The sequence below is a fragment of the Lactuca serriola genome, chromosome 8, assembly GCF_051521515.1.
Source record: "Lactuca serriola cultivar US96UC23 chromosome 8, Lser_US96UC23_V15, whole genome shotgun sequence".
NCBI classification, from domain to species: domain Eukaryota; kingdom Viridiplantae; phylum Streptophyta; class Magnoliopsida; order Asterales; family Asteraceae; genus Lactuca; species Lactuca serriola.
Genome location: NC_136415.1, coordinates 104643009 through 104653283, shown reverse-complemented (window position 1 = coordinate 104653283; position 10275 = coordinate 104643009). Strand labels below are relative to the sequence as shown.

At 28.8% G+C, this 10275-nt stretch overlaps 1 protein-coding gene across 1 annotated transcript; it reads right to left on the bottom strand.

The window, feature by feature from the left end:
• Positions 1 to 4454: 4454 nt before the first annotated feature.
• Positions 4455 to 9743, bottom strand: LOC145069739 (transcription factor bHLH35-like). Its single transcript, XM_079016692.1, has 5 exons — positions 9578 to 9743; positions 9328 to 9493; positions 8857 to 9090; positions 8587 to 8757; positions 4455 to 4911 (listed from the first exon to the last, which is right to left on the bottom strand). Exons 1-5 carry the CDS (start codon positions 9640 to 9642, stop codon positions 4822 to 4824), a joined length of 726 nt encoding a protein of 241 aa, XP_078872818.1. The 5' UTR covers positions 9643 to 9743; the 3' UTR covers positions 4455 to 4821.
• Between the last annotated feature and the right edge of the window lie 532 nt (positions 9744 to 10275).

The following is a 10275-nucleotide window of genomic DNA, read 5'->3' as shown; positions in this document are numbered from 1 at the left end:
AAGCGGTAAAGAAAACCTAGAGAATTTTGGAGGCGGCACACTCAAAAAAACGCAAAAAGGGTAAAAAATGTGGGGGCAACAGGATTCGAACTCGGGTTTCCAACATATAATAGGAACCATCTTACGATTCGGCCGGGCATGCCACATCCGATTAAAGATGGTGTCTTATTAGTTTTATACACTCCATTACTATTATTATTATTATTATTATTATTATTATTATTATTATTATATCTATTATTATTACTATTATTATTATTTCTATTATTATTATTATTATTTATATTATTCTTATTACTATTATTATTTATATTATTATTATTTACAAAATGGGTTACAGCTTTATTAAAATACGTTTCCGTTCGATATATGTATAAAACATATATAATACTTATTAATATTCCGTAACTAATTAGCTTTCCGTTAGAATTCTGTAGCTATTCCGTAGCTAAATAGTTACGGATTTTTTTTTTCGATTTTTCGGGCATCAATCTTCGTTTTTTTCTCTTCGTTTTCTTCACACTTCTATTGTACATGATTATCTATATTTTCACCAACTTATAACTATTTTTATCGTTCATAAAGTTGTGTGCACCTTCCGGATCTCTTACCCGTTTAATGGTTTAATATTGTAATACTTATTAATATTTGTGATTTTTGATACGCATACATGTAGACCCATACACACATACAAAAAAATGAACATACACATACAGATACACATTCAAATACACACACACACACACATATGTACTTACATACACATACATACATGCATACATAAATACATACATACACATACAAATATACATATTATTAGTATGATTTTAATTCTTCATGTCTTAAATATGTAATAAAAACGATCCAAACAAAATTTTAAGAGCCGAATAATGAAAAATAATAATAATGGGAGTAATGGTGATGGTGATGCTGGTGGTGATGGTGATGCTGGTGATGGTGGTGGTGATGGTGATGGTGATGGTGATGGTGATGATGATGGCGATGGCGACGGCGATGGTGATGCTGATGCTGGTGATGGTGATGGTGATGGTGATGGTGATGGTGGTGATGGTGATGGTGATGGTGATGGTGATGGTGATGGCGATGGTGATGGTGATGCTGGTGCTTGTGATGATGATGGTGGTGGTGGTGATGGTGATGGTGATGATGATCGTGATTGTGATCGTGATGGTGATGGTGATGGCGATGGCGATGGCGGTGGTGGTGGTGGTGATGGTGATGGTGATGGTGATGGTGATGGCGATGGCGATGGTGATGGTGATGCTGGTGCTTGTGATGGTGATGGTGGTGGTGGTGATGGTGACGGTGATGATGATCGTGATCGTGATCGTGATGGTGATGGCGATGGCGATGGTGGTGATGGTGATGGTGATGGTGATGTTGGTGATGATGGTGATGGTGTGATGGTGATGGTGATGGTGATGGTGATGGCGATGGTGATGGCGATTGTGATGGTGATGGTGATGGTGATGATGTTTATGATGGTGATGGTGATGATGATGATGGTGGTGGTGGTGATGATGATGGTGGTGGTGGTGGTGATGATGATGATGATGATGATGGTGATGGTGATGGTGATGCTCATGATGATGATGATGATGATGGTGGTGGTGGTGGTGGTGGTGATGATGATGATGAAGATGGTGATGCTGGTGATGATGATGTGAATGTATTCATAAGAATTATAGTGTTAATACATTAAACGAGTAATGGATCTCGTATGTGCACACGACTTTATGAACGATATTAATAGCTATAAGTTAGTGAAAATATTTATAACCATGTATAGTAGAGGTGTGAAAAAAACGAAGCGAAAAAAATGACGTTTGGTGCCCGGAAAATCAAAAATAAAAAAAATCCGTAGCTAATCCGTAGCTAATTAACTACGGATTAGCTACAGAATTCTAACGGAAATGATATTCCGTAGCTAATCCGTAGGTAATTAGCTACGGATTAGCTACGAAATATGTTTTCCGTTAGAATTCCGTAGCTAATTAGCTACGGATTAGCTACTGATATTTCTTATTTTCGATTTTTCGGGTACCAAACGTCGTTTTTTCCGCTTCGTTTTTTTCACACCTCTATTATACATGATTATCTATATTTTCACCAACTTATAGCTATTAATATCATTCATAAAGTCGTGTACACATACGGGATCCATGACTCGTTTAATGGTTTAACACGCTTATGATCTACATTCACATATAAATACGCACAAACACGTATACATACACACATACACGTACACATATACCCCAACTCTTTCATGTATGTAAATATACATATACAAAAATAAATTCATCACATTTTGGTGAAAAGTATAGTAATTACATTGTTAAAACTGTAAAGTGAATACTTGATCCCGAAGGTGCATACGACTTTATGAATGATATTAATATCTATAAGTTGGTGAAAGTATAGATAATCATGTATAGTAGAGGTGTAAAAAAAAACGAAGCGAAAAAAACGACGTTTGGTGCCCGAAAAATAGAAAATAAAAAATTCCGTAGCTAATCCGTAGCTAATTAGCTACGGAGTAGCTACAGATTTTTCTTATTTTTGATTTTTCGGGCATTAAACATCGTTTTTTTCTCTTTGTTTTTTCCCATCTCTATTATACATGATTATCTTTATTTTCAACAACTTATAGTTATTAATAATGTTCATAAAGTTGTTTGCACCTTTGAGATCCTTTACTCATTTAATGGTTTAATATTGTATCCGCAGCTATTCCGTAGCTAATTAGCTATGGAATAACTACGGACTTGCATCCGTAGCTATTCCGTTACTAAATTAGGGTGTCCCATTCTGTAGCTAATCCGTAGCCATTTCGTAGCTAATTAGCTACGGAAATTTTCCGTAGCTATTATCCGTAGGAAAGCACTCTTTTTTCTAGTAGTGTTTAATTAGTAGAGTGGTGTACTTGATAATTTTTATAAGTTATAAAAATAAAATATTCTTGAAATATATTTTTTGGGATAAAAAATAAAATTGAATTGAGAAAATACTATTTACTCCAATTTTATATATCGTCCATATCTTTATTTTTAGGGTTCACATAAGAGTCATGGATGGGACGTAGGTGCACGTGGTTCTCTTCATTATTGCAAGTTGTACCCTCATGCGACGTGTTTCCTTCCAAATTGCCATATGAATATATGATTGCTTTCCATTAATATCTCATCCAATTTCCCATAATGTCAATCATTGGACTTTCCTTGGATATTTTTGGGAGGAGCGTTTTGAGCATTTCTTTCCAAAAAATAAATTCTTTCCACGCGGTTATCTCCTTTGCTTTCTTCTTGGCTGCAGCCCATACGGTTTTCATCTCTACCGATGTTATCATGCATGGTGGCATTCGGCTGTTTGCATGGTCGGAAGTCCCATAGTCATAGCCGGATCTTCATATTATTGACGTTGTTCATCCGACATGATCATATCTTAATTAACTACCCTTGCTATTATTATTACTTTTTGGATTTTTAGAAGGGATAGGGTCCAAGACAGCTTCTAGGAGCGAAAATAATTTAAAATAATAGGATAACAAAAACTGGAAAGGAAAAATGATAGAAATACACAACAAAACATGTTTTTTAATTTTTTAAAACGAAAAATGAAAATTCAAAAGTTTTAACCAATGTTTTTTTTTTTGAATTTTTTTTTCAATGTATACTGCAAAAACTTTTCCAAAAAAACTAAACATAATTTATGCAACCAAACACAATCTAAGACGTTGTACTAAAAAAGATAACTCTTGAAAGGATTTTGAGTGAGTGTTCTATACGTGTAAGGAATATATATTAATTTTCAGTTATTGTTAGTGTGGTGTTTGCTTTACAACTATACATGTATCATGTATGACTATACAAAACTCGTTTTTTACAAACTTGTTTTGTAAAAGATAAAAACAAACTTGTTTTGTAATAGATTATACAGATAATCACAGTAACTACTGAGCTCAAATGCTCAATAATCACAATAACTACTGAATTCAATAATCAAATGTGGTACCTTTCTCTTGCATGACAATATGTTGATGTCATAATACAACCTATTCTAATAGTGTTGTATTTCGTTGTACTACATACAATTTGTATGTGCTTTTCGTATTTATGCAGCATTTTTTATTGCTTTTGCCTGTTTATTATTTTATCATTTATGTGAGTTCCGAAAATTACTACAATATTAGGAAGTTATTAGATTGTTACACATTTTATTAGGAATGTTTCCTAGCTAACCATTAGGAATTAGAGTATGATTAAAACCATTAGATTCACTCCTTCATCATATTTTTCTCTTTTCTTCCCTTAGGCGATTTAATCGTTTTTTTTGTACTCCCTTCACATTGTCGGAATTCAAGATCTTAAATTGTGGGTTTCCACTCAAATTTTCTTGTCTTATTCGTGTGTTTAGTTTTCCACCTTCTTGGGTACGACGAAACATCACAATTCTTATTTTATTCATACTAAAAAGTAAAAACATCTCATTACAATGCACATTACACAACCTCATATTTTGGTGATATATTTGTACACCGATATGAAGAAAAAGAAACATACAAAAAAAAAGCCCTAGGTAAGAAACAAAGTAAGCACTCAATTGCTAGAAAAAAAAAAACAGAATAAAAGAAGAAGAGGCCTAAGTTATAACTATGATGCTACCATCAAACCTAACATAAATCATTCTTATATGTATAGAAAAATAAATATAGGGATATGTTACGTACGTTACATCTCTCATAAATTTACAACACACCCTTTGGTAATTGGTAATTGGAGTAAGTAGATTTATTTTATTTCACATACTCATCGGACTTTGAGAACCATTTAAAGCAGATATTGCTGTCTCTATCTGTATTTTCAGAAAATCTGTCTCTTCCTCATCGGCCTGTTACACAAGGTATGTAAAAATTATATACTTATTATATGACCAAAATTAAGGTGTATAAAGTCAAAATACATGATCTAAGGTCGAATAAAGTCAAGAGGCTCCGTCAAATTTGAATATTTGTCAAAAAACAATGTGTTTTTCATTTATGTTATTGGTTAAAAATATTTAAAAAAATATATATATAGGTCATAGTCACTTTGAACGTTTACTGATTATTACGTATAATTTATATTACACTAAACAATAATGGATAAAGCGACAACTGGAATAATCGCTTTCGCGGATTAACTATATTACATCGGCACTAAGAAACTGTATTTTATGCATGTTTTTTTTTGTTATATATAAACACATTAAAATATAAACTATGTAAGAGAAGAGCAATAGTATATATACTTTAAAATTATTTAATAGAGATTTTCATAGTTAATAAATCTTTTTGGAGGTAAATCTAAGATAACACGTCATAATGTTTTTTTTGTGAATACATATTTACATGACTATAAGAAGATATTCCACTTTTATAAAATTGTAAACAAATTTGTAAAAGATTATGTAGACGTAAGCACAATAACTACCGAATTCAATAATCAAATATGGTACCCCTACCATTACATTTATTACGATTATTATTATTATTATTTCAAGTAATCATGTTGATATAGTCTATTACATTTCTATTTTCTTCCGATTTATATACTTATCTTTATTATTTAAAAAATAGAGCGTGACTCTCTCATTAACTTCTCTGAAGAAGAAAGACGTATTTAATTTAAGATCCGACAAAATAGATAAAATGTTGTTGTATTTAATGTATGCTACTTTATAAGAAAATATCATTCATATGATGCTAAGAATAAAAATCTAGTTAACAAATATTTTCCTAAAACTATATAATTAAATAAATATAAAATTTATACAGACATGATAACATATCTAATTATTTATTTCTTAAGACAACTCTCTTCCCAGATTTTACGGAACACTTCGATTTTTTTAATTCTTTGATTCTTGTTATTATTGTAAAAATTATAAGATACAGACTTTCCCTTTTTTAAATCATTTAGAGCCTGCGATTTCACTAATTTTTATTAACCTCGTACAAACTCTCTGGGGATTTTTTATTTACTTTTTTGTTGTTTTTGTTAAATATTGATTAAAATTATTATAAAAATATGTTATAGTGACTTTAGACAACACCCTGACCAGTCAACATGAAGAGAACCGACTAAAAGCCAAGAAAGCAAAACAAACAAAAAGACAACTTAGAATCTATATATATATATATATATATATATATATATATATATATATATATATATATATATATATATATATATATATATATATATATATATATATATATATATATATTTGTTTCCACTTTTTTTTAATATCAAGTTACATTCATAGCGAACAATAATATATAAATCCATTTTATTTCATTATTTTGACGTTTTTGAGCTACATATGCTAATACATACTAATCTTTATAATGATCTTTTTGAAGTGTTTTAAATGCACCAGATATTTAATTATAAAAATTAAAAAAAAAAACAAAATCTTCGCTAAATGTTAAAGTAATAGTATGTATTTAAAAAAATATATTTATAAAGATATAATATTCTCTACCAATCAAACTTATACTACTAACGACTGTATTCATCATCTTTAAAACACCACCTAATTTCGATTGTTTTCATCCATTCATTATTTCATATTTGAACAATCGGCTAATTAACAATAATGCACCATTTACTTATTTAGTGGTAATCTTTACAATCTTATCATAATATTATAATTATTTATTTTTTTAGTTTTGTGCTTATCGGATAATTATTTTAATATTGTTATTTATGTCTTAAAGATTCTATAATCAATTAAAGTTTTTCTTATCATGTTATTAATATTTTTATTTAACTAAAATACCATAAATAATGATGTTCATATTTTTGTTATTAAAAATTTATTACATGAAATCGAGAGTCTATTATCTACTTTTATATTTATAATTTATATTTTAATTTGTTTTGTTTTTTTTATTATCAAATTTTAGTTTAAATCAAAGATTTTAACATTTATAATTTTAAAAATATTGGTACTGGAGCTAATTTGGCAATTGGGTGATAACATGACTTTTCTATTAATAGTTTTTAAAACATTAATTAACCAACTTAAAGTACAATATATATTTTTAAACATATTAAGTTATTCAACGTTATGAATCCACTTATCTGTGTTAATAACAAACTAACTTATTAAAAATGTCATAGATAATCCAAACATTGATTTTCAATGTTTTAAAAATGATTATTTAACTAGGGTATATTTGTTCTTATTTTATTTGATAAATTTATAACTTTTCCAAATGAAATGGTTGAAAAAAATGTATTGAAAATATTGATAAAAAAATAGAATTATATTGGTTTTACCGCAATTAGTTCTTTCCCGACATAAACTAAATGTTATATAAATGGTATTAAAATAAATGTTATCTTATCTAAAGATAAAATATGGATTTCTTATTATATTGATAAGTTCCTATATTATATTATTAATTTAAAAAAGATGTTAATAAATAAAATTAATAGTATTTAAATAGCTTTAGTTTGCTTTACTAATGTTTTATTAAAAGTTCTATTATAAATAATCCAAATAATATAATTTATTCTCATATTATATTATATTATCATTGATTGATTTTGATTCATATATTGTTTCTAGTGAATAAAAGGAAGTGAATCCTTTTACGTGGGTCCATTTAACACCATTCTTACAACTTTAAAAAATGAAATGTTACACTCTTTAAGATAACCAATAAATAGAAGAAGAGACTATACTTTTATGACCAAATTATTGTAGGGATTTACTTTTTATTTATTTTTGAGGTAAAAGAAAAAAAAACCATGTTATCTAAAATATTAGTTATGTTGTTTTTCTATTATGTAGAAAAATAATATATTTTTGCAGACTAAACTTTTTTTTGTAAAGATTTATATAAATTTAAACAAAAATTATAACACCTACTATATATAAGAAAGCTAGGTTTCAGAATCAGACTAATCAGAACCAAATAAACTTATTGATATATAAAAACTGAGAACCAAATTTTTTTTATATATTCGTTACTCATTGGACTCAAATTTTTTGGGTTCTAATAAGTATTTGCTCATCCTACGACTAATGATTAAACAAATATGAAGCCTCCCATTCCAACTAAAAGATCAAATTTTGGCATCCCTTCCACTACTTGTTACATAAAATATAACTTTATTACACTTATTATTTAAAGCAATTAAATCCAAATTGATATATTTTAATAATTTTCTGTTTTATTCCAATTAATATACTTATCTTTATAGTTTAGAAAATAAAGCACGTTTCTCACATTAAGTTCTCTGAAGAAGAAAGACGTATTAAATTTGAGATCTGAGAAAATAGCTAACATAGCATGTATTATTTAATGCATGCTACCTTAAATTATTCAAATAATTGATGTTGAGATTTTGGTTATAGTTATTTTTATTTTTATTTTTTTTATTATTATTATAAAAATAAACTTAGATATTGAAAAAGACAATAAAATGAAATTAGTTTTTTCGAAAAAAATTTATTTATTATATATATAAAGAAAACAATAAATATTTGAATGATATGAAAAAAAAGAGGTACCTGGATAAAGAGAGTGTTGAAAAGCATTTCAGAGAAAACCGACATATTAGCAGTGACAATCTTGAGCTTCAAAGATTCAAACACTTGACAAAGCTTCACAATTGTGTCTCTTCTTTTGCTACATTTTAAGTTCACCAACACCGTCTTCTCTCCCACAGATGACACGCTTAACTGTCAAATCCACCATTAGTTGTTTCTTTTCAATGATTCAAAAAAATATCAAAACAATACCAAATGTTCATCTGTATCAAATCATTATTCATTACTTACTTCTAGGACTTCAATGGGATACGATCTCGATCCACTTGGATCCAAGGCTTGCACAAGTCTTTTCTTATTTGATCTTTCCGTTGGCATAAACCCGGCTTCTTGACCGAAATCCAAATTTTCGGATTCTAATTTTTCAGCCTCGAGTTGGATCAATTCGGCTTGGATTGTTCTTTCTTGATCGTGTAATATTTGAATATATTCAATCGCATCTTTAATTATTGACGCCTTATCCATCTATGAAATGGAAATATATAAAAAAAAAAGTCGCAGATCATGATCATACTGAATGAAGATTGTTGAAGAATCGAAAAAGTAGACGTACGTAGAAACTACTGGAAAAAAATGCATTATATGGAAATCGAGAAATATAATTACGTGAATGATTATTAAATTAAAAGAGGCAACGTGTAAGTGGAGGCAGCATATATTCTATAGATTTAAAATAATTTAATCAAGTGTGGAGGATCACACCTTACTAATCTTAGGGACCACTGCTCTGAGAGCGAAAAGCCTATCATTGAGCTTCTTCCTCCGATTCCTCTCGGAGACGATGTTTTTGGAGGCGGTCGCCGACTGAGATCCGTCCGGCGAGCTGGAGTCGTAGTAACTGGAAAGCGTTTCTTCCAATCCGCCCCAACTATACATATATAGAATTTGGTTAACAGATAAAGAGATTGAATCATAATCAGAGATCGAAAACGCACAAGAAGACTGAAATTACCTATTATAATCTTCGGTTTGGAGTAAGGATTCCCAATAGCTTCTGTTGTCGCCATGGTTTTCCATGGAAGAATTTGAATAGCTAAAGAGAGAGAGATTGTTGTGGTCTGAGTTTTGGGAACCAGGACTCCAGGAGGCTAGATGCTATGCTAGTATGCTATTTGTGTGAGGCGACAGGCAGATTATTTATACGGAAATTTTTGAAAAGTTGTAATAAATATTATTATTATATTTTTTTCTTTTCATTTCATTTTCATACTCTTATTTATTTTGTAATATATAATTTGATTTTGTGGTTATTTTAAAAACTTATTTATTTTGTTATATACAATTTGATTTTGTGGTTATTTTAAATTAGTTTTTTTATATATAATTTTATAGTTTTTTCATTTTATTAATTGACTTTCATTTAATTCAATTTTTTTTTGAACCAACAAACTAACCTAATCATAAATACCATCTATGTCTCTTAATGAGATTTGAACCAATAACCTCTTATTTGAGAGTGTCACTACTTACCGCTAGGTAAATCAAAGTCTTATTAGTTTCGTTTGTTGATTATTATCTAAATTATTTGTTTAAATTTAAAAGAGAAAAAAAAACATTTTAATTTTAATAATTCAATATTTTTCATATTTTTCTTATAAATTCAAACTTTTCAAATGGTTAGAATTTCATATATATATATATATATATATA